The 25,943-nt window shown below is 35.3% G+C and overlaps 1 protein-coding gene across 1 annotated transcript in view; it reads right to left on the reverse strand.

The window, feature by feature from the left end:
- MROH9 (maestro heat like repeat family member 9) overlaps positions 1-25,943 on the reverse strand; it is a 97,628-nt gene that overhangs the window by 50,364 nt on the left and 21,321 nt on the right. Inside the window, exons 3-7 of the mRNA XM_060141844.1 lie at positions 24,389-24,468; positions 17,885-18,020; positions 17,224-17,310; positions 15,143-15,247; positions 6,592-6,727 (exon numbers count right to left, since the gene is read on the reverse strand). Of these exons, the coding sequence (XP_059997827.1) occupies positions 6,592-6,727; positions 15,143-15,247; positions 17,224-17,310; positions 17,885-18,020; positions 24,389-24,468 (544 nt within the window). The remainder of the gene's footprint in view (positions 1-6,591; positions 6,728-15,142; positions 15,248-17,223; positions 17,311-17,884; positions 18,021-24,388; positions 24,469-25,943) is intronic.

Genomic DNA, 25,943 nt, shown 5'->3' on the forward strand with positions numbered 1-25,943 from the left:
GCATACAAATCACCAATTTTTCCAACAATGTTTATTGAAGTTTATCCCTTCTCCACTGAATTGCCTTTGAACCTTTGTCGAAAATCAGTTGGCCATACGTGTGTGGATCTATTTCTGGATTCTTTATTCTATTCTATCCAAAGCATTGTTGAACAGAACGAATGAGAGTGCACATCCTTGTCTTTTTCCAGGTCTTTTGGGGAAATCATTCAGTATTCCACCATTAAGTATGATGTTAGGTGTAGATTTTTCATAGATGTATTTTAGCAGATAGAGGAAGTTTCCTTTCTATTCCTAATTTTCTGAGAGTTTTTATTAGGAATGGATGTTGAATTTTGTCAAGTACTTTTTCTGTATCTACTGAAATAATCATATGGTTATTTTTTTCATCTGTTGATGTGGTATGTTACATTGATTGATTTTCAAAAGGTTAAATTGACATTGCACTTCTAGATAAATTCCACATAGCCATGGTATATTATTCTTTTTATTTAGTGTACTGTTTGATTTGCTAAGCTTGATTAAATTTTTCCATCAGTGTTCGTGAGGGACATTGGTCTGTAGTTTTTTGTTTTTATTTTTCTTGTAATGTCTTTGTGTGATTTTGGTTTTGGAATAATGCCAGCCTCATAGAATGAGTTGGCAAGTATTCCCTCATCCTCACATTTCTGGAAGAATTTGTATAGAATTAGTATAATATCTTTCATAAATGTTTGATAGATCATTTCAGTCTGGAGTTTTCTCTGTGGATCTGGACTTTTCTTTGCAGAAGATTTAAACTACAAACTCAACTTCTTTGCTAGATGCAGAATATTCAGATTATTTCTTTTTGAGTGAGCTTTGGTAATTTGTGTCTTTCAATAAATTTGTCTGCTTAACTTGTCAAATTTATTGGCCTAAAGTTGTTCATAATGTCACTTTTTATTCTGTTAATACCCATAGAATCTTTAGTGATATTATTTCTCTCATTCCTTATATTGGTAATTTGTGTCTTTTCTCTTATTTCTCCCCTGATCTTCTCAGAGAATTTGCTTTTGGCTTCATTGCTTTCCCTTAAGGTTTTTCCGCTTTCTAGTTTTATTGGTTTTTGTTCTGGTCTTTATTATTTCCTCTCATCTTCTTACTTCTGGTTTTATTTGCTCTTCTTTCTCTACTTTCTTAAGGCAGAAGCTAAGGTCATTGATTTAAGAACTTTTCTCTATTCTAATGTAGGCATATGGTGCTAAGAATTTCCCCTCTGGAATCTTGTTTAGCTGTATTCCATAAATTTTGAAATTTTATATTTCCATTTTCATTTAGTTCAAAATGCTTTAAATATCCCTTATTTCTTTTTTTTTTGACACATTTGTTATTTAGAAACAGGTTATCTAGCTTCCAGATATTTTGAACTTTCAGATATCTTTTTTTCTTTTAAAATTTAAAAATTTATCTCCAGAGTTTCCATTTATTAAAAAGTTGATAAAAGTTTAACTTGAATAAATCCTTTCCCCACTTCTATTTATTTTTAACTTGTTTAAAATCTAAAAAAATTTTATTTTACATTGGCGTATAGTTGATTTACGACCTTTTGTTAGTTTCAGGTGTACAGGAAAGTGATTCAATTATACATATACAAGTATCTATTCTTTTTCAAGTTCTTTTCCCATTTAGTTTATTACAGAATATTGAGCAGAGCTCCCTGTGCTATGCAGTATGTCCTTGTTGACTATTTTAAATATAGCAATGTGTATATGTCAATCCCAAACTCCCAATCTATCCTTCCTCCCCACCCTTCCCCACTGGTAACCGTAAGTTCATTCTCTAAGTCTGTGAATCTGTTTCTGTTTTGTAAATAAGTTCATTTGTGTATCATTTTTTTCTTAGATTCTGCATACAAGTGATATCATATGATATTTGTCTTTCTCTGTCTTACTTCACTTCGTATGACAATCTCTATGTCCATCCATGTTGCTGCAAATGGCATTATTTCATTCTTTTTAATGGACGATATTCCATTGTATATATGTACCACATCTTCTCTATCCATTCATCTGTTGATGGACATTTAGGTTGCTTCCATGTCTTGGCTATTATAAACAGCACTGAAATGAACATTGGGATGCATGTTTCCTTTCAAATCATGGTTTTCTCCAGATAGGTGCCCAGGAGTGGGATTGCTGGATCATATGGTAGCTCTATTTTTAGTTTTTTAAGGAACCTCCATATTGTTCTCCACAGTGGCTGTACTGATCTACATTCCCAGCAACAGTGTAGTAGGGTTCCCTATTCTTCACACTCTCTCCAGCATTTATTATTTGTAGATTTTTTGATGATGGCCATTCTGACTGGTGTGAGGTGATACTTCATTGTAGTTTTGATTTCCATTTCTCTAATAATTAGTGATGTTGAGCATCTTTTCATATGCCTGTTGGCCATCTGTATCGTCTTTTGCCTATTTTTTGATTGGGTCGTTTGTTTTCTTTGATATTGAGCTGCATGAGCTGTTTATAAATTTTGAGATTAATCCCTTGTCATTCGCATTGTTTGCAAATAGTTTCTTCCATTCTGTGGGTTGTCTTTTTGTTTTGTTTATGGTTTCCTTTGCTGTACAAAAGATTTTAAGTTTAATTAGGTCCCATTTGTTTATTTTTGTTTTTATATCTATTACTATAGGAGACAGATTATAAAAGATATTGCTGCGATTTATGTCAAAGGGTATTCTGCCTATGTTTTCCTCTAAGAGCTTTATAGTATCTGGTCTTACATTTAGGTCTTTAATCCGTTTTGAGTTTATTTTTCTGTATGGTGTTAATTCTGTTTTTGATTTCTAATTTAACTCTGTTTTCGTCATATTTTGTATGACTTAACTACCTGTTGATTTCTTGAAGCTTGTCTTATGGTCTATAATATGGTTTATTTTGGTAAATTTTCTGTTTTTTTCTTGAACAGAATGTTTATTTTTCCATTTTTGGTAGAGTGTTCTATAAATGTCAGTTAGATCTAGCTGGTTCAGGTCTGTATCCTTATTGATATTTTGTGTAATAGTTTATTGAAAAAGTGGTATTGAATTCTCTGATTGTAATTGTAGATCTATTTCTCATAGTAGTCCTATCAGCTTTTGTTTAATGTATTTTGATTATTTTAATATGTTTTGTTTTCAAGTACATAAGTGTTTTGGATTATGTCTTCTTAATTAATTGACCCCTTTAGCATTATGAAATGACCCTCTTTTTCCCTGGAAACATTCTTTGCTCTGAAATGTGTGTATTTTTTTTATATTGATATAGTCATTTCAGCTTTCTTTTGACTAGTGTTAGCATGTTATATCATTTTCCAACTTTTAACTTGTATTCTATTTGTGTCTTTACATTTAAGGTAGATTTCTCATAGGCAGCATATAGTTGAGTCTTGCTCTTTATCCAGTGTGATAATCTCTGCCTTTTCATTGGAGATATTTAGAGCATTTATATATATTATGAGTGGATTTAAGTCTTCATTTTACTTTTTGCTTTCCATCTGTTTTTCTTCATATTTTTCTTCTTTTTTTGTCTTTTTTTTATTAAGTATTTTTTATTCTATTTTATCTCCATTTTGGCTTATTATATAAAACTTCGTTATATTAGCTAAGTAGTTCCTTTAGGATTTATATTATACATCTTTAACTTATCACAGTTTACTTTGAAGTGATATTTTATGAATTTATGGATAAGAACCTCATATTTCATGCTCTTTCAAGACTCTGTGATATTGTTGTCACATATTTAGCTCTTACATTGTTTTTGTTTGTTTGTTTGCTTTAAATAGTTGATTCTCATTTAAAGAGATTTAAAAAGTAGGGAAGAAAATTTTAATATTTTCCTTCATAGTTGCAATCCAATGCTCCTTATTCCTTTATGTAGACCTAGATTTTCATCTGACATCATTTTTTTCTTGAATAATTTCATAAAATATTTTTCATACTGCAGATATGCTAGTGATAAATTCTACCAGCTCTTGTATATCTAAAAAGTCTTTATTTCACTTTTGCTTTTGAAAGAGTACCACTTTTGCTGGTTAAAGAATTCTAGATTGACAGCTTTTTCTTTCAGTACATTATGAGGTTGCTTCATTGCCTATAGCTTGCATTGTCTCATGAGAAATTTGCTATAATCCTTACCTTACCTTTACTCTGAATGAAATGTTCCCCCCTCCCAGCCCCAGCTCCTTTTAAGATTACACTGTTGCACATGAAAAGATTCTCAGCATCACTAATTATTAGAGAAATACAAGTCAAAAAAACAATAAGATATCACCTCACACCTGTCAGAACGGCTATCATGAAAATGTCTACAAATAACAAATGTTGGAGAGAGTATGGAGAAAAGGAAACCTTTGCACAGTGTTGGTGGGAATGTAAATTGGTGCATCCACTATGGAAAACATATGGATGTTCCTCAAAAAACTAAAAATAGAACTACCATATGATCCAGCAATTCCACTCCTGGGTATATAGCCAGTAAAGTAAAATGAAGAAAAAATGAAAACACTAATTTGAAAAAATACATGCATTCCTATGTTTATAACAGCACTGTTTACAATAGCCAAGAAATGGAAGCAACCCAAGTGCCCATAAACAGTTGAATGTATAAAGAAGATGTGATATATCTTCTATCTATCTATCTAGATATATAAAACTCATCCATAAAAAAGAATGAAATTCTGCCATTTTCAGCAACATGGATGGACCTAGAGAATATTATGCTTAATGAAATAAGTCAGACAGACAGAGGGAGACAAATACCATATGATATCACTTATATGTGGAATCTAAAAAATTAAAAAATGCAAATGAATGTATATGCAAAATGGAAACAGACTCACAGATATAGAAAACAAACTAGTGGTTACCAAAGTGGAGCAGGAAGAGGGGATGGGCAAATTAGGCATATGGGATTAAGAGATACAAACTACTATGTATAAAAGAGATAAACAACAAGGAAATATTAACGGCACAAGGAATTATAGCCATTATCTTGTAATAACTTTTAATGGAGTAAAATCTGTATAAATACTGAATCATTATGCTGTACACCTATCGTAAATGTATATTGTGTATATTGTAAATCAACTATACCTCAATAAAAAAGATTATACCGTAATCCCTGCCAGAGTGTTTTTCAGCTCAGATATTGTAGTTTTCATCTCCTGAGGTTTAATTTGGGTCTTTTAGAGACTTTTCTTTGTCTCTCATTAATATGTTCATCTTTTTCTCTAACTCCTTAACTAAATGGAATATGTTATAATAATTGTTTTAATGGCTCTACTAATTCTATCATCTGTGTTATTTCTGGGTCAGTTTTTATTCATTCTTTTTATTGTGGGTTGTATTTTGTTTCTTTGCATGCCTAGTAATTTTTTATTGCATGTCAGACATTGTTAATTTTAACTTGTCCAAACTGTTCATTTTAACTTGTTAAGTGATGGAATTTTTGTATTCCTAGAAGTAAGCTTGAGCTTCTTCTGATAAACAATTAAAGTATTTGGAGATCACTTGATAATTTTAGGTCTTGTTTTTAACTTTTGTTAGGTGGCACTAAAATAATTCAGGGATAATTTTTTCCTCTTGATGAGACAAAATCTCTTTGTACTCTGCTGCATTACTTATGAATTATGAAGTTTTAAATTCTAGCTTATAGGCATAGGCACCATTTCCAGTCTTTTGGGATTCAGTGGATCCTTTAACCATTTTGGGTGTTACCCCCACCCTCTCCCCTGCAAGCCTCAGGTAGTTTCCTCACATGTGTGCTCTGATCCTTACATAGCCAAATAGTTAAAGGGCTCTCTGCACATCTCTGGAGCTCTCTCTTTGTGCACTCCTTTCTGGCGCTTTGCCCTATGAACTCTAAATATCTTGATCTATCTGGATTCCCAATTCTGTCTCTTCAGCTTGGTGAGACTCTTGGGTTACTCCTTTCTGGGCTGCAGCCTAGAAACTTACTCTAGGTTGTAAACTCAGTCAGTTGTAGACTCTGCCTTATTTGTTCATTTGTTCCCATCTCATTAGGAATCATTGTCCTTTGTTATCTGATGTCCAGTGACTTGAGAACAATTAGTATATATAATCTTTAAATAGTTGTTTATTATGGGACAGTAAATCTATTCTCTGTTAAAGTATTTGGAAATAGTTTGATACCATAAGGTCTTGCTCTTATGCTTTGTTAGGCAGACCAGAGCAGCATTTATTTAGGTCTTGGGCTAATTTTTCCCCACCATTGAAGCAAGAATCTGAGTATTCTATTTGATACTCCATTACAGACAAAAACTAAGCCTCTTTTTAGAAAGTCCCATTGGTAATTTTTCTTCCTCTCTTCCCTGCCTCCACCCAGCATTCCTGTTCCCACCATTAACACCCAACACTAATCTAAATATAGTATGTTATAGACATTGAAGAACCAACTATAGCATTATAAAAATAATTCTAAAAAAGATTTAAAAATACATTTTAAAAAGTGAAGCTATAGATCTTGGGGCAGGATTTTGAAATCTACAGACGTAGAGCCCCCTTGGGACCCACAAGTATAATAATTAGGAACAGATTATTAGTAATCCTTAGAAAAGATGAATCTTTCTTACCATTCTGACACTTTGCAATGCAGAGGAGGTGATACATTCCCAAGGATGCTTGTTGTGTGATCGAGGGATCAGCATGAGAACACAAAAGAGACAGTTCTGCTGCCAGGACACCCAAACATGGAACATCAACACTTGTCTAGTGAAAAAACAAAGTAAAAAATGTATTTGCTATGCACGGTCAACATTAAGTGTTTGTGTCTGATGTATATATCAGACTACGGTTAGAGTTGAGCTTCAGAGTTCGCAAAATCTGTATTAAAATCCTCACTCCGTTACTGAGCCTCAATTTTCTCATCTATGAAATGCATATAACAAATGTTACCTTGTAACAGTTATTGTAGGAACTAAGGGGGTAGCATTTATGACAAAAAAGAAAGTTCCTAGCAAAGTGCTTGGCAATAATAGAGACTCAACTAACGTTAGTTTCTAGTCTATATTTTAGGTAGCTATTTGTAGGTATCAAATTCTTAGGATACTGGGGTGGGGGAGTCAATATCCAGAAACTTTCATGCTTCCTTCTCCATGTATGAAACACTTTACATGACTCTGTAAGTCACTGGAGAACACTTCAGATGACTCTGTAAGTCACTGAAGAAAACTTTTCTTCTGAGAATTGCTCTGATTCTTCCCAGGGAAATTAATTTTTTAAAGAACTCAAAGCATTTGCTTCTGGTATCAAACCTACTGCCAGAACATTTATATATTCCCCCCCTACACACACACAACTTCCTTGACACATAGGCTTCTCAAATATTTAGGTTTTTATCTTGACTGATTTGTTTAGCCAGATAAAATGCAAATAGAGAGGAGTAGACACATAAAAGAAGAAAGGAGAGATGGAAGAGATATTTTGCTTTTGTGAAGATATGAGAATTATTACCAATTTTCTTTAAACAAAAAGGACTCTTCCCACATGTAGGTTTGCTAAACTAGTAGGCCTGCAGAATCTTCTTATCTCTAAGACAAATGATTACTTTTCCTAGATAGATGCTTTGGTGGTAAAAGTTAGAGTTCAAGTCAACCTTCCAGGGAGATCCCAAGACCTGTTTCTCCTTCTTTGTATTACTCTTATATACCCTTATCCTTGCGTCTCTTGTTGCTTGACCCACTCACGTCTCTCTTTCTGCCTGTCTCAGTCTTACACACACACCCACACACACACCCACACCCACACACACACACACACCCACACACACACACCCACACACACACACACCACACACACACACACACACACACACACACACACACACGGAATCATTCCTGAAGAAGAATGTGAGGTGAACTAGGTCATGGGCCAAGGATACGACTGAATTAGGATGTTGGGAGTGATAGTCTTAGTAAACGAAGGGAAGATAATCTGCTTCTGTGGATGTCTTCCTTGGATTCTTTCTGCCTGTATTTCTTTGTAAGGGTACCTGCGGCTCCCCCTATTTTAGGAGTCCTATGACTTAGAAGAATCTAGAAGCAGACAGTAGGGGTTGCTATTTATTCTAGGCCCTAGGAAGAAGTATTTTATTTTCCCCTGGCTATTCTCTTCTTTTGGTTTGCATTCCAAATTTCTTTTTCTATCAAATGGCAAGATTTTAAGAACCACCTTTGCATTATGGGTTTAAGAAAAAAGGGGAAGGTGTTCTGTTTCTCTGTTGGGCATGATGGAGGAGTATGAGTATGTGTCCAGTATTTTGCCACAAGCTTCTCTGCCATAAACATCTTTGCCACGAGCATTTTTGCCGCAAACCCTTTTAATACATGACTAATTGTCTGTAAGGCAATTTTGCTGTGAAAGATAAAATAACTAGTAGACTGCTTGGTTTGACACTTTGGTTTCAACTGGTTGAAATGAGTTAGACTTTCTTTCAGTTAGCCATTTTATTGGTGGCTTTATTGAGCTGAGAGATGACAATGATTTGCCCCAAGAGTTGGTTTCTTATTTTGAAGCACACTACATTGGAGGAGAAAGAGGCTAAGGGTCTCAGAGGTGCAGAGTTGAACCCACATTTCCCATAGAGCTTTGGAACATCTATGAACAGACATGTGGCAAGATGCCAAGAACAAAAAACAGTGCAGAGGTTTTTATAATGCAATACAAAGCTCAGTTAGAAATATGCATCCTGATACTTGGAATGAAGGATGAAATGAAGGAAGAAATTTTAGCAAAAAAGAAAAACTATCATGCTGAATGAGGAGATGAATCAAAAAGCAAAACACATACTATGAATGAGAGACTTCAAAGACAAGTGCTTAAGTACAACCCACAAAATAAAATCAGTTATTTGGCAGGATTGCCACGAATTTACACACAATTTAAATATATTTAAATTGTATGTAAATATTTAAATTGTATTTCTCAAGAAAGCCTTTTAAATTTTGTTATTAATTTTTCATGTTTCATTATGACCTTTATAACGTCCCTCTTTTATTTTTCGTTATTTTATCTTTTATGAAAAAATTGCCTTATGGCCAATTCGTTATGCTACAAAGATGTCTATGGCAAAGACGTTTATAGCGAAAGTACCTAGAACCAGGGTAGTACTTCTCACAGCTTAGCTCACTGAACCTGGGGACCATTTACAGAGGATTGGTTTTAAAGTTTTATTGTGTTATAGTTTTTGCCTTGCGCGTTCTCTCTGATTATTCCTTCTCATGAACTTGTGGATGTGTAACTTTTAGCAGGTGTCTTTGTAAAGGAAGCTGCTAATGATGCCAGATATGGTCTGTCTAGATGTGTGTCTCTAGCAGAGTAGGTGTGGCCATGTCTAGATTGCATAGCGTGTTTGAGGAGGAGGGGAGACCTGACCTAGGACAGGCCAAGAGAGGAATAAAGCTGTGTGAACCATGGGGCACACTGATGATGCCCTGCACAGTCCCTTCAGAAGTGTGCCAACCAAGTCACACCCCCTCAAACACAAGACTTTGGGAACATTAATACAGTATAGTCCTGCTTTTTTAGAAAATCTATCTAAAGTGCTGAAAGAAGGAAAGAGTTAAGACCTGGAGAAAAGTAACTTCTCTGTATTTGTTCCTAAGTCTAAGTGCCTGCTTAGTTTTCTGGCCCTTTCTTACTGGATTCCTTCTTCTGTGTACATCTGGCTTCTCCAGTTCCTTATCTTAATTATGACAGTTTTAGGTGCTAAATTCCAGAAGCAACCACTTCTAAGTTTTTTAGCTGCTGCTTTTGGAAATCAACTATACATCTCTAAACAATGGACTTCTACTTCAGTTCTAAAATCACTTCGGGACATTGCCTATCTATTCCTGCTGTGATGAATCAGTGCATAGGCCATACTCATTTTTAGTTATATTTCCTTTTGGCATATAAATATGTCCTCTCTACTCCTTTTGAGACTAAATTCTCATCTGTACTCAGAATTATCTATTTTTGATAATCATTTTTGTTCTCTTTATTTACCTGGGGCTATCTCTTGTATTTGGAGGGTTTGGGGGCTATCTCTTTTGTGTTTGTATTTGGAGGGTTTTCTCAAATGTCTGGCAAATTCTTGGTTGTCTAGTCATATGTAAGAACGTGATTCCACTGGTGGGATTTTGACCAAGGCTTGTCAACTGGTGGGCTTGGCTTTAGAGTAGTTGGGTGGGTAGGCTGGGATCATGCTGAAGTGTATCTAAACAACAGAACCAAGATGATCGTTTCAGGGAATTTACAATTGTTTTGAGAAAAATGTCCTCAAATTTTACCTACCAATGGACTCATGTCCCTGTGGAATAGAGAGTGTGTGTGTAAACGGGGATGGGAGGCACTATAGATCCTTCTGTATAAACTTTCTATGAGTCTTTTCGGTGCATGTGTATGTCTTCAGCTTTCCTTTGCCTCCCACTCTTCATCGTTACTTGGGCTTCCATAGCTCCAGACTCTTCAGGGTTCCATAGGGATACTCCCTCCCTTTTCAGCTGTCCTCCATTCTAATGTTCACATGCCCCTGCCTTTCAGCTTCCCCTGCCAGACTTTATCAGTTACCATCTTCTATCTGTTCTGTCATGCAGAAGTTTGCTGACATCACTAGCCCACTGAGAACCTGTTACTAATTCTCTTTGTTGCAATGGCAACATTTAACAAATTTTATTACTGTCATTTTGTGGAGGGGGAGGAGATAGACATGTGGACAATCTGTTAGCTTTGACTGGAAACCTTCCACCTGTCTTTTTTTTTTTTTTTTTTTTTTTTTTTTGTAGTACGTGGGCCTCTCACTATTGTGGTCTCTCCTGTTGTGGAGCACAGGCTCCGGACGCACAGGCTCAGCGGCCATGGCTCACGGGCCCAGCCGCTCCGCGGCATGTGGGATCTTCCATGGACCAGGGCACGAACCCGTGTCCCCTGCATCGGCAGGCGGACTCTCAACCACTGCGCCACCGGGGAAGCCCCCACCTGTCTTTTAAATGTTGATGTGCCAAAGGAACAAACCTAGGAAAAATCTGTTAATGAGATAATATGACATGTTTAGCTCACATTTCTTCACCCGTTTGGAAATTCACAGTTTAATTGAAAGGACAAATATTCTTTGAGTGTAGCAGTTTCTTCATTCTGATAGGCACACAGGTCATATAAGAGGAATACCACTTTAAATTCTGGTAGAATACAAATGAAAGTATTGTTCAATAGGACAAGGGCCTCTGAGAGTCTGGGAGACATAGGCTAGGGTAATTTATGAAGAAAATAGTTTTTATCCAGTGAATGGCCAGAACCTGAGAACAGAATAGGTAGCTACGTTTAGTTAGAGAATGGCAGAACAAATCTTCATTTATTATTTACAATGTGTCAGATATAGAGATACACAGACCTTGCCTGTGGGTAGTTTAGCTTTTAATTTATTAATAATATTTTTGATTGTTTTATGTATTTGTTCCCCATCTCCATTAATTTCACTGACTTAATTATCTTCAGAAGATAATTATCTTATCTTTATAAGATAATTATCTTATTTTAAAGAGAAAATTAACTTAGTAAAGGTTTATGCTTCCATGACTGTGATAAGCCCGTTGAGGCTATCTTAGTTCCCACCTTCTGGAAAATGCTGGTGTGCTTCCACCTGGTGGCATTCAGCAAGCATTGCAGAACAGAGGAATATGTTAACCACTTGGCTTCTCAAAGGTCTCAGTTATAGCTTAGGAACCCTCAACAATTTATGAGAGCCTTCTGCTGTACATATGAATTTACACATTTATTGTTTCACAGTTGAAGGGTGGGCTATGTGCTGGGGAGAATGAACTTTACAACTGTAATTGAAAGAGAGTAGAGGTGATAGCAGAAGATGAAACCCCCAAATGTCATACATGCTACCTGAGTGGAACTCACTAGTAGATGTATATATATTTATACACACATATAGTATATATCTAGTATATAAATATACACTAGATATATAAATAGGAAATATATATGTGTATTGAAGTGCAAAGAGAAGCGTGTGAATAGTCTCCATCAAATGCTTGCTGAATATATAAAACATGTTAGGAACTACACAGAAAACAGACTGGAGTGTTGAACTACACTTAATCTCAAGCCTCACTTGCAAAATGTTGTGTCCATTTGAATGGACATTCCAAACCATCTCAGAAATAGAGGGAGACTGACTTCCCAGGCCAAAGAATCAGAATATTTAAAACAAGCCACTCAGTCTCTCTTTTGGACACTGAGATGGGGAATTAGCATGATGCAAAGATCATCGTGGACTGTATTTTCCATGTAAGTAAATTGTATTATGTTCCAAAGCTTATTTTATTTATTTAGTTTTTGGCTTTTTCTCACTTTCTTTTTTAAAATTTTTATTGGAGTATAGTTGTTTTACAATGTTGTGTTAGTTTATACTGTACAGCAAAGTGAATCAGCTATATGTATGCAATTATCCCCTCTTTTTTGGATTTCCTTCTCATTTAGGTCACCACAGAGCACTGAGTAGAGTTCCCTGTGCTATGTAGTAGGTTCTCATTAGTTATGTATTTTATACATAGTATAAATAGTGTATATATGTCAATCTCAGTCTCCCAATTCATCCCACCCCCCTTTCCCCTTTGGAATCCATACATTTGTTCTCTACGTCTGTGTCTCTGTTTCTGCTTTTTTTTTCAGATTCCACATATACGTGTTAATATATGATATTTGTTTTTCTCTTTCTGACTCACTTCACTCTGTATGACAGTCTCTAGGTCCATCCATGTCTCTACAAATGACACAAATTCAATCATTTTTATGGCTGAGTAACATTCCATTGTATATATATATATACTACATCTTCTTTATCCATTCCTCCGTTGATGGACATTTAGGTTGCTTCCATGTCCTGGCTATTGTAAATAGTGCTGCAGTGAACATTGGGGTGCATGTGACTTTTTGAATTACGGTTTTCTCTGGGTAAATGCCCGGTAGTGGGATTGCTGGATCATACGGTAGTTCTATTTTTAGTTTTTTAAGGAATCTCCATACTGTTCTCCATAGTGGCTGTATCAATTTACATTCCCACCAGCAGTGCCTGAGGTTTCTCTTTTCTCCACACCCTCTCCAGCATTTATTGTTTCTAGATTTTTTTGATCATGGCCATTGTAATCTGTGTGAGGTGATACCTCATTGTAGTTTTGATCTGCATTTTTCTAATGATTAGTGATGTTGAGCATTTTTTCATGTGTTTGTTGGCCATCTGTATGTCTTCTTTGGAGAAATGTCTATTTAGGTCTTATGCCCATTTTTTGATTGAGTTGTTTGTTTTTTTTGATATTGAGCTGCATGAGCTGTTTGTATATTTTGGAGATTAATCCTTTGTCAGTTGCTTCGTTGGCAAATATTTTCTCCCATTCTGTGGGTTGTCTTCTAATCTTGTTTATGGTTTCCTTTGCTGTGCAAAAGCTTTTAGGTTTAATTAGGTCCCATTTGTTTATTTTGGGTTTTAGTCTCATTACTTTAGGAGGTGGGCCAAAAAAGATCTTGCTGCGATTTATGTCATAGAGTGTTCTGCCTGTGTTTTCCTCTAAGAGTTTTATAGTGTCTGGCCTTACATTTAGGTCTTTAATCAATTTTGAGTTTATTTTTGTGTGTGGTGTTAGGGAGTGTTCTCATTTCATTCTTTTACATGTGGCTGTCCAGTTTTCCCAGAACCACTTATTGAAGAGGGTATCTTTGCTCCATTGTATATTCTGCCTTCCTTTGTCATAGATTTGGTGACCATAAGTGCATGGGTTTATCTCCCAAAGTTTATTTTAAATAAAATAATAAAAATTCAGCTATGTTATAAGGCTGATTTAGGCTTTTCGTCTCAATATGTCTAGAGACTGTACAAGTATTAGAAATGGATACATGAAGATAGTGTCACAAATGCATGTTTCTGACCCCCTTCATACTGAACTCCTGAACTGATTTAAGCAATCAGATATACAATTAGTAGAGTATGTTTAAAAATCACGGTAAAGGGTGAGTTATGGAACAGAGACTGAAAACACAGTATCCATAAGAGAGAAAAATGTTCAGAGATAGTCTGAGGCTTCTTAGAAGGCAGGCAATAATGTTATTCAAAATATAGAAAACCTCAGTAAATATTGGCAATTATGAGATACCTATTTGTTCTCCATCTGAAAGGCAACAGTTAAAACGTCTGATAATATCCAGGTGTTTGTGAAGGTTGAGGAAATGGGCAGTCTAATAATCACAGGAATGCAGAATGAAGGACAATTGTGCATTACTAAGTTTTAACCTATTCATACTTTTTGGCCTATTATTTTTCTTAGCATTTCTAAGTACATACTCACATACATGCAAAAGGATGACCATTTTTGTATTGTTTGAAGTAGAAAAACCCACAATATACCTCAATGTTCATCAACTGAAGAATAGTTAAGTAGATCATAATACATCAACACTATAAGATATAAGCTGTAGTGAAAATAATGAAGCAAATCTATTAAAGTATCTGTTGGGCATACTGTTCAGTGAAAAAATCAAATTGCAGAACCATATGTAAATATGATGTAACTTTAGTAAAGAAAAACTAAGTAACAAAGCTATGTATATCAGTGTGCATGTATTTTGTATGTGTACGTAGCTGTTTGGCAGGACACACATCACACAGACGTGACTAGAGATGAGATTGGGATGGAGAGGATAGTAAAGAAGGACTTCTGCTATGTCTTTAGCATGTTTTACAATGAAAGTACTCAAGAATTACTTGTTATACATTTAAAATAAATGGTGGTTTAAAAATATTCTAGGAAAAAGAGAAATAAGAAGGAAAGTAAGGATGGAAGAATTTATAAGTTTACAAATAACATTGATTGTGGTCCAAAGAGGAGAATCTAGAGAGTCAGCAAAAGCCTGGTTTTGACACACTCATACTGTTTGTGGATAGCATGAGGCATCTTAATCAATTGAGAAACTCTGCTCTAACTGACATAAAGTCATGTAGGATATTAATTCCTTTCCCAGTATCCCAACCTACTAGTATGATAATACAAAGCAGGCATCTAACACTCTCTAGACCCAAGACTTGGAAAGCAGCACTGCAGAAATGCAGTCTTCAGAAGCACGTGGCATGATTACTCTGTGACTTACACATCCCTTGACTTTCCTGGATGCAAAGCTTAGCACTCTGCTGATGATCACCATGGCTCTCTCCTGCATGTACAAATTATCTTCACTCATCCACACAGCCATTTCCTGGTGAAAACACAAGAACTATCCTAGAGCCATGGTGTTTCCATTTCCACAGGTCCCTTTCTTCTGATCACCACCTTCACCAAGTCAAGGTTCCCCATGTCCTCCCAATGGTTTCACACCTATCCTATATTTATTTTAAAAATATGACAATAAGCTGGTATATGACTGTCTAGTATAATACTTCATCTGCCATATAGCTACACCTGGGTTTTATTTTATTTAATTCTATCCAACAAGTATTTACTAATATCCACTATAACAGTCACTTTGCCAGGCATCATGAAAAGTTTAACGTGAGGCTATGAGGCTGATTATCACCAGCTGCTTCTCCTTCTCTTTTTCTTTCAAAATACATATTCTGTCTTTTTTTAAAGTCATAAGATCTGATTTGCAGTTTTAAAAAAGAATCAAATGTTATTTGATCCTGAAATGTCATTTTATCCCAGAATTGCCTCTGTAAATTTACCATCCAGATACTTTCTGACTCATGGTTTAGAGTATATTCCTGGAGCCAGCTCGATGAGAAAGTTCTTGCTAATTTTGATTCATTGCTAAATATGGTCTGTCTTGCTGTAGCTTCTACCTGTTTGTTCTAAATCCTCAGATGCAGGGACATATTTACAACCTTGGGGAAGGAAGAAGACTGCATATGGCTTGCATGTTAACCACCATTAGTAGACTTCTTAAGACAGATTGTTGGAGTCCTTAGTATTTATGCCAATGGTTGGCCAAATCTCATCCCCTTCTCTTGCTCCCATTGTGTAAAACTGTTCTGAAGTTTGTTTCCTAGGGCAGAAGAGTCTCTAAATCTCAGGGGGCTCAGCCTATTCCTTTTCCAGGAGTGAGGGTCAACTCTTTTTGAGGATCTGGGGAGTTTCTAGATGTGGTAGGTATAAGAACAAGGTGGTTAAGTAACAGGCTCCCTAGTTAGAGTAGGTCCTCTACTCATTAGATGCACACATATTATTTCTCCTCTCTCTGCTTCCATTTCCTTATCTGCAAATGAGAGAAATAATTTTAACTTTCTCATAGGGTTATTTTAAGGATTAAATTAAAAAACCCATATATTAAGTATTCAGCTTAGTGCCTGACATAGAGTAAATCCTCAATAAGCAGCCTAGGGTGGTAGAAAGAGCACACATGGGGAGAGGGTTGTAATAATGGGGTAATAACCAATTTACAGGATTGTGAGGTTAAAATGTTTTAAATGCATGGAAAATATTTGGCTAAAATTAGGCACAAGTTACCTCAGTATATTTTATTATCCCCCCCATTTCTCCTAATCTTCATATATACCAGTTCTGCTTCTTTCCTTGAATGTATTTTACGATTTGCAAATCCCATGATTCTCATGGTACAGTAAGTAAATCTAGTTTCTCAGTATTTTCAGACAGCTTCCTCCTGATGCCATCATGTTAAAAATGCAAAATTAAAGGTCATAAAATGTCCAGATCAGTCTCTGTCTCTGCCTGGCACATTAAAAACACAGTGAAATCTTGGATGTGAAAAGTAGGGTTATGGCTGGTTATTAGAACTTCCTTTGATACTATGGTGTCCATGAAGATAGGATGCTCATGGGATTCCCTAGCCCAGGGTTGTTAGGGAAGAACATGCATATAGATATTATCAAAATATGGCTCATTGTTAGGTGGACCTGAAGGTGGTTTAGGCCAATCATCGTATGTTCTGCTACCCCATATTGTGTTTTCTTTTACATTGCTACATAACCCTTGGCTTCTTAAGTGTCTGTTGCCATTCTCCCAAAATTGGCTTCTTAAAATTGTGTCTCTGTAATTCAAATAAAAGAAAGTAATTTTATTTGGGAGATAATGACACATTCTGAAAGGTAAAGAAAAATTTTCAGCTGCCAAATACTTGAATGAGATGTAAGTATGGCAAATGGTAAATAATAAGTAAAATATAGTATACCCTTTAGATTTATGACAAGAAAATGAGACTACTTATTTTCCCTTTACCTTTAAGATTTGCAGTTTGTAGAGGTCTTTAGACACTAAGATCAGAAGAGTGTCCTCAAATATGTTTAAAATAGTTCGGTATAAATTCTGAAAAACAAGAAATTTGCACAACCAGCCAGCCAGCCTTAGATAAAATTTTACCAACGCCTATAGTTTTGCATCCTGGGGTCCTGAGTTCTCCCCATAAACTGAAGGTAAGAAAGGAGAGAGGTAGCTCTGGAGATGAGACCTCATTCAATACTGTATGCCATGAATTGCTTTAATACCTTGCGGGGCAAGTGAACTGTGTAGCTATGCTGAGAAATAAAAACCACAGATGTTGCTGATCTTACTACAGGATTCTTCCTACCTCCACTTTTCTTAGCTCCTGTTTCCTTCTTTGCAACACTTGCCAGTAAACTTGCTGTTTTTGTCAAACAAATTAACCAAAATCTCTTCACCCATTTGTTCCTATAGATCCTATACAATCCTTTAAATCCCATGGGTTATAGAATTCACAAGGAGTCCAGGGATAGAGATTAGTGCTAGAATATGCTGTTTATCTATTATATCTAAAGAGAACGAAGGAGAAAACAAAGATTACAACTTTTGGACAGACTTTCTGTGGGATTGCTGTGGTGCATGACGATGTCTCATTATGACTAAAGGAAGCAAGTCTTACCTCCAGGTCCTCTTGGTCATCCTCATTCTTCCCAATTTCTTTCACTTTGTCAAGACTTGGTATAGCAAATGCCATTTTAAAGGACAACTCTACTATCTTCAGCTGAGTTTCATATTGCAATAAGGGGTCCACGAAGCTGACAAGAAAAAGGTATAATTATTAAATTGAGGAAAGAACAGATACAACCTAACTTTAGTGGTTTTTTCTTAGTTTAAGAGACAGTGTACTAGAAAATGAGGCCCAACTTTTGGCTTTATATAACATGGGTTTTAAATATTAGTGTAAAAATAACAATGGTGCTTTAACTATAAAGGAATCATATTTTTTGGTAAAAATCATTTATAATCTGTTATTTAGAGTTCATAATATATTTCTGCATAGACATAATAATGTAAAGGGTGGTTACCTACCCAGCCAAGCCCATAAAGCCATGCTGAGATTTAGGTAGTTGAAATATATTACTGCCACATTTTCTCTAGTCCATGATATTATGTTTCTTACATTTAATGTTTCTGATATTGGGATACATCTTCCAATTTATGGCAAAAGAAACCTTCCCATCAGCAGCTAAAAAGATAAGTTGTGACACAGTTATTGTTCCTTCAATAAGTGTGACCTCTGGATAACAGTGCCTCCTGATTTTTTTGTGTTAAAAATAATTTTTTTAAAAAAGATGGTAATATAGTTGTTAAGGTAGGAAATCTTGTGCTGCACTCAGAATCTTTTTCCTCTACTGGAGAAGAAGACCTAAATATCTGATATCCATTGTTTGAAAGGGCATTTATTGGATTATATTAGATAATTTTCAAATCTTGAGAAGATTGATTTGACTTATTCATGGGCTCCAATGGATTTTCAGACTCTGAACAGCTACCTATCAAAAGCTTCCAGTAGTATTTTCAGTTGTAGGTTTCTAGAGATACATGATTTTGTTTAGAAAAATGCAAAATTAATATTTTGATAAAATAGAAAATAGTGTCTTTTAATGTACTTTGAAATCATATTGCCAGTCCTAAAAATGCTAAAATGGTCCATGTCATGAACAAGGATTAGGAAAGTAGTGTGATACTCTGATGCCATTCATAACTGCTGATGGACTAAAGAATCTTCACATTTTAAGTGTGAAGAACACTGAGAGTCAGATATTGGTGATACTAAAGAAAGTCCAATATAAATATATAGGTCAACATCGGCAATTATCAGCAAGTATACATTGTTTTTTGGGCTACATGTAATTGGTTTTCAAAAGAACAAGTATTAAATTACTAATGTGTTTTACAAAAAATGACATCTTGGAAATAAGAATGGCAGTGTAAAACCTTTCTTATATTCCAAGATATATAACCAGGTGGTATAGAAAGAAACTTGAGAAGAAAGAATAAGCATCCCTCACAAATTACTGTATGCTTTTGTTAAATTTTTGAGTGAAATGTTTTTTCAGATATTAGAGTGAAGTGAGAAGTAGAGGTAAGCCAAATGTACTAAAATATTTCTTGAAAATGTTTTATTTCTTCCTATTATGAAGCAATAAGTATTATATAAGATCAGTAAGCAAAATTTTTACAAGTATAATTTCAAGAATCACAATTGAATAAAGGAAAGTCGATGCCTCCTAATAAAAGCATGGGAAAATTATATTAAACATGATCAAAAATAAATCAGGAGGGCTATATCAATATGATACAAGTCTAATACAAATGAAAGAGTATTAAGAGAGATATATGCAATTATTATAAAATAATAAAAGACATAGTTATTAATACAAAAGCTCTCAAACCACGTAGAAACAAAATTGAAAAATTATTAAACAGAATTATTAATATATATAATAATTTTATGAAAAATTATTATATTATTAAAGATATAAGGAGAAATAGACAGATATAGGAGATGATTAAGCATTCAGTTATTAGTATATAGTAGATAAAAATAATTCTGCAAAAGGAGAGACCTTTAATATAATTAATAAGGAGGTATAAATTGTATTAATTAAGATAACAAGGATTATCTTTTCAGATAATCATGGAATGCTGACAAATATTTACCATATACTTAGCCACAGAAAGTTTCAAAATATAAAAGGATATATATTTCGTTCTCAAATCACAATGAGAAGTCTATTTTAAAAATTAGAAAATTCAAAGTACTTAAATACTGTCAAGACTTTTTTTTTTATTTAAAATGAGGGAAAATAATAAACTAAACATATAATTTAAGATTTTAAAAGGACTAAAAATACAACCAAAGACATGAAGGCCATAAGCAAAATAAATGCATTATGAAAAAAAAAGGAAAAGGAGAAATAATAGTATAATGGCAAGTTTAAAAAAAGATTTAAAAGATAAGAAATCATAGGAGACTACTACAAGCAACTATATGCCAATAAAACGGACAACCTAGAAGAAATGGACAAATTCTTAGAAAGGTACAACCTTCCAAGACTGAACCAGGAAGAAATAGAAAATATGAATAGACCAAGCACAAATCCAGGACCAGATGGCTTCACAGGCAAATTCTATCAAATATTTAGAGAAGAGTTAACACCTATCCTTCTGAAACTCCTCCAAAAAATTACAGAGGAATGAACACTCCCAAGCTCATTCTATGACACCATCATCACCCTGACACCAAAACCAGATAAAGATATCACAAAAAAGAAAATGACAGGCCAATGTCACTGATGAACATAGATAGATGCAAAAATCCTCAACAAAATACTAGCATACCGAATCCAACAACACATTAAAAGGATCACACACCATGATCAAGTAAGTGGGATTTATCCCAGGGATGCAAGGATTCTTCAATATCTGCAAATCAATCAGTGTGAGACATGACATCAATAAATTGAAGAATAAAAATGATATAATATCTCAATAGATGCAGAAAATGTTTTTGACAAAATTCAACACCCACTTATGATAAAAACTCTCCAGTAAGTGAGCACAGAGGGAACCTACCTCAACATAATAAAGGCCATACATGACAAACACACAGCAAACATCATTCTCAATGGTGAAACACTGAAAGCATTTCTTCTAAGATCAGGAACAAGACAAGGATGTCCACTGTCACCACTATTATTCAACATAGTTTTGGAAGTCCTAGCCATGGCAATCAGAGAAGAAAAAGAAATAAAAGGAATCCAAATTGGAAAACAAGAAGTAAAACTGTCACTGTTTGCAGATGACATGATACTATACATAGAGAATCCTAAAGATGTTACCAGAAAACTACTAGAGCTCATCAAGGAATCTGGTAAAGTTGCAGGATACAAAATTAATGCACAGAAATCTCTTGCATTCCTATGCACTAACAATGAAAGATCAGAAAGAGAAATCAAAGAAATAATCCAATTTACTATCACATCAAAAAGAATAAAATACCTAGGAATAAACCTACCTAAGGAGGTAAAAGACCTGTACTCAGAAAACTATAAGATACTAATGAAAGAAATCAAAGATGACACAAACAGATGGAGAGATATAACATGTTCTCAGATTGGAAGAATCAATATTGTGAAAATTACTACACTACCCAAAGCAATCTACAGATTCAATGCAATCCTTATCAAATTACCAATGACATTTTTCACAGAATTAGAACAAAACATTTTACAATTTGTATGGAAACATAAAGACCACAAAAGCCAAAGCAATCCTGAGAAAGAAGAACGGAGCTGGAGGAATCAGGCTCCATGACTTCAGACTACACTACAAAGCTACAGTCATCAAAGCAGTATGATACTGGCACAAAACAGAACTATAGATCAATGGAACAGGATAGAAAGTCCAGAGATAAAACCATGCACCCATGGTCACCTAATCTATGACAAAGGGGGCAAGAATATACAATGGAGAAAAGACAGTCTCTTCAATAAGTCGTCCTGGGAAAACTGGACAGCTCCATGTAAAAGAATGAAATTAGAACACTCCCTAACACCACACACAAAAATAAACTCAAAATGGATTAAAGGCCTAAATGGATACTATAAGCCTAAAAGGCTGGATACTATAAAACTCTTAGAGGAAAACATAGAAAACTCTTTGACATAAATCATAGCAAGATCTTTTTCAATATACTTCCTGGAGTAATGAAAATAAAAACAAAAATAAACAAATGGGACCTAATTAAACTTAGCTTTTCCACAGCAAAGGAAACCATAAACAAAATGAAAAGACAACCCTCATAAAGGGAGAAAATATTTGCAAATGAAGCAACTGACATGGGATTAATCTCCAAAATATGCAAACATCTCATGCAGCTCAATATCAGAAAAACAACCCAATCAAAAAAATAGGCAGAAGATCTAAATAGACATCTCTCCAAAGAAGACATACAGATAGCTAAAAAGCACATGAAAAACTGCTCAACATCACTAATTATTAGAGAAATGCAAATCAAAACTCCAATGAAGTATCACCTCACACCAATCAGAATGGCCATCATCAAAAAATCTAGAAACAATATGTGCTGGAGAGGGTGTGGGGAAAAGGGAACCCTCCTACACTGTTGGTAGGAATGTAAATTGATACAGCAACTATGGAGAACAGTGTGGACGTGCCTTAAAAAACTAAAAATAGAGCTACCATATGATCCAGCAATCCCACTCCTGGGCATATATCTGGAGAAAAAACATGGTTCAAAAGGATATATGCACCCCAATGTTCATTGCAGCACTATTTAAAATAGCCAGGACACGGAAGCAACCTGAATGTCCATTGACAGATGAATGGATAAAGAAGGTGTGGTATGTATATACAATGGAATATTACTCAGCCATAAAAAAGAATGAAATAATGCCATTTGCAGTGACATCAATGGACCTAGAGATTGTCATACTGAGTGAAGTAAGTCAGACAAAGAGAGACAAATATCATGTGATATTGTTTACATGTGGAATCTAAAAAAAGTGTACAAATGAACTTATCTACAAAACAGAAATAGAGTTACAGATGTAGAGAACAAACTTATGGTTACCGGGGGGTAGGGGGGAAGGGATAAATTGGAAGATTGGGATTGACAGATACACACTACTACATATAAAATAGATAACTAATAAGGACCTACTGTATAGCACAGGGAAATCTACTCAATAATCTCTAGTGGCCTATATGGGAAAAGAATCTAAAAAAGAGTAGATATATGTGTAACTGATTCACTTTACTGTACACCTGAAACTAACACAACATTGTAAATCGACTATACTCCAATAACAGCAACAAAAAAAAGACAAGCAAAAGAGTAAGCAGAAACTAAATAATAATTAATAAAGACTAAATTAGTCAAAAAATAAGTAAGCTATTATATGAGTTTAATAGTAACAAATAAAATTTTATATTATTAAATTATACAAGTATATATGAAGGTATAACACATGTAAATCTTTATGTACCAAATTATACTTGGTCGAAATATGAAAACCAAAATCTATAACAAATTTTAAAGAATAAAGGAAAAACTATTAGGTGGGGGATTTTTAGGACATTTAAGTAGACCAAAAAATTAAATTAAAATATGGAGAAGGGGATTCTAATCCAGGGTCTGCCTTTCCATGAACCCTGTAAAATAATATAATACAGTATGCCAAATTTTGTTTATATGGATCTATGTATACATGTATGAGTATCTTCTAGGTGACTAGGCTTTGACAAAACACTTATTAATAAGTGCAGTTCTTCTGGAAAACAAGTTGACACAATCAAAAGCTCTTAGAAGGTTCATCTCATCTGCATTACTTTGGGTTCAGGGGAAGCAGATGCCAAAACAGGATTAGAAGTACAAGAGATTTCCAAGAGAAGGAAGGAAGGAGGAATAGGGTAGGAAGAGTCTTGGACTGCAGCAAGTTCCAAGGAGGGTTCAGCTTGGCTGATGGCGATCCCTCAAGCTGAAGTCACCCATTGGAGTTATTTGTCCTACCATTCTGGGTCATTGGTGAGATCAGCCTACAGGAAGTGACACCTCACAGACCGTGCTGGTGAATCTATACAGGCAGGGCTGGAGTTGTTGACCAATGAGGATTCCCCCACAGCAGGGCATTTTCATGGTTGCCTATCACCTAAATCAGGAACCTCACTTTCAGAATGGTATTTCAAGGAAGTAGTTCAGAGCAGATACAATCTTTTACGTACCAGGATGATTATCATAATGTTGGTAAAATATAATATAATTTAGAAAATGTCAAAATTTTGGAATATTCCATTGCCATTAAAATGAAAATATGATTTTACGGAGAAATTAAAAATTAAGACAAAGCAAAAATGAAAAGTAGTATAGAAAATTGAATGTGCAACCTGCTTATGATTCTGCAGTAGTTAAATAATCTGCCTATTCCTGCAATACAGAAAGATTTAAAAGAACATGAGAAAGAAAGAGCTAATAGTTGCTGAATTAGAGTGGTGGAATTTGGAGTAGCTTTTTATTTCTCATATTTTTGATATGTATTTATTACATTTTTAAAAAGGTATTCAATCAGTGATATGAAAGCATTAAAGCTTATTATACCTGGAGTTCATGGCCAGGATCATGGCTTGATTACTTAAGAGGCCTGAGTATGCATCCCATAGGCTGGCAGCTGTTTGCACCTGTAAGTACCAGGAGAGAGAAAAGAATCAATGATGACAGACCTGTGGGGCTCATAACATCATGTGTAATTCTGTCTTTTACAGAAACCAAAGGGACCAAATTGGACTTGAAATATAAGCCCAAGGGTTTATAGAAGTGATGAGACCAGACAAACTGTAATTTAAACCTATGCATGATATTAAATGCTGGCCTTTTACAGCCAACCACTGTGCTTATATAATTAGCATTTCCAGACAAAAATTTATTAGGAATGCTCTTTACCGGGTGCCCTCCTATACAACACTCTAACCATTAAGTGCAATCTGCTCAGTGTGGAGTCTATGTATAAACATATCAGCAAGGTGATTTAAATCAGGCCTTACTGAAAAATGTCCAAACTCACACTACTATAGAATGGGAACCATGTACAGGTCAATGTATAGCTGTCTAATATAACTATTTAAATTTATAAATGATAATAAATGGGATTCCATTAAGAATCTCCACTTCTTTTTCTTTTTTTTTTTTGCGGTACGCGGGCCTCTCACTGTTGTGCCCTCTCCCATTGCGGAGCACAGGCTCCGGACACGCAGGCTCAGTGGCCATGGCCCACGGACCCAGCCGCTCCGCGGCATGTGGGATCTTCCCAGACCGGGGCACGAACCCATGTCCCCTGCATCGGCAGACGGACTCTCAACCACTGCGCCACCAGGGAAGCCCAAGAATCTCCACTTCTTTATTCAAGAAGTTGGAGAACTGGAGAAGACCTAATAGAATAGCACCTCTTTTCTTCTGCACATCCCACTCTTGTTCATGCAAGCCTCTGTTGCAATATCACTTTCTTGTATCAGACCCATTAGTGCTGTTTATAGAAATTATCAGCCTCTATTTCTGAAATAGCTCAAAGTTCTCTTTTAGGTACTGCTGTATAATAATGGTATTTCAAAGGGAATTTATTCCTCTAGTGCATGGCAAATGACTGCCCCTGAATACTTCGCACATTAAAAAAAAGCCCTTCTCTGTTTGCTAAGTGCTGCTTTGCTGACTCCAGCATTGAGTGCCCTGTGGGATCTATGTTTTGCCTCTGTGGAGTGTAAGAGCAATCTTGATGGATAGAGCTATATGCCTGTCTATTAAGATCGTGTTGTGGACTGCGTGTTTGAATTTTGAGAAATTTCGATGTTGAAACCCTAACCCCCAGTGTGATGATATTAGGAAGTGGGGCCTTTGGGAGGTGATTAGGTTTAGAGGAGGTCATGAGAGATAACCCCTATGATGGGATTAGAGCCTTTATAAGAAGAGACATAAGAGAGCTTGCTTGCGATTTCTGTCTCCACCATGTGAGGATGCAGGGAAAGGATGGCTGTCTGAAACCCAGGAAGAAGAACCTCACCAGATACTGAATCTACCATTCTTTGATCTTGGACTTCCCAGCATCCAGAACTGTGAGAAATAAATTTCTGTTGTTTAAGCCACCCATTCTCTGGTACCATGG

This window comes from Lagenorhynchus albirostris, chromosome 2, assembly GCF_949774975.1.
Source record: "Lagenorhynchus albirostris chromosome 2, mLagAlb1.1, whole genome shotgun sequence".
NCBI classification, from domain to species: Eukaryota; Metazoa; Chordata; class Mammalia; order Artiodactyla; family Delphinidae; genus Lagenorhynchus; species Lagenorhynchus albirostris.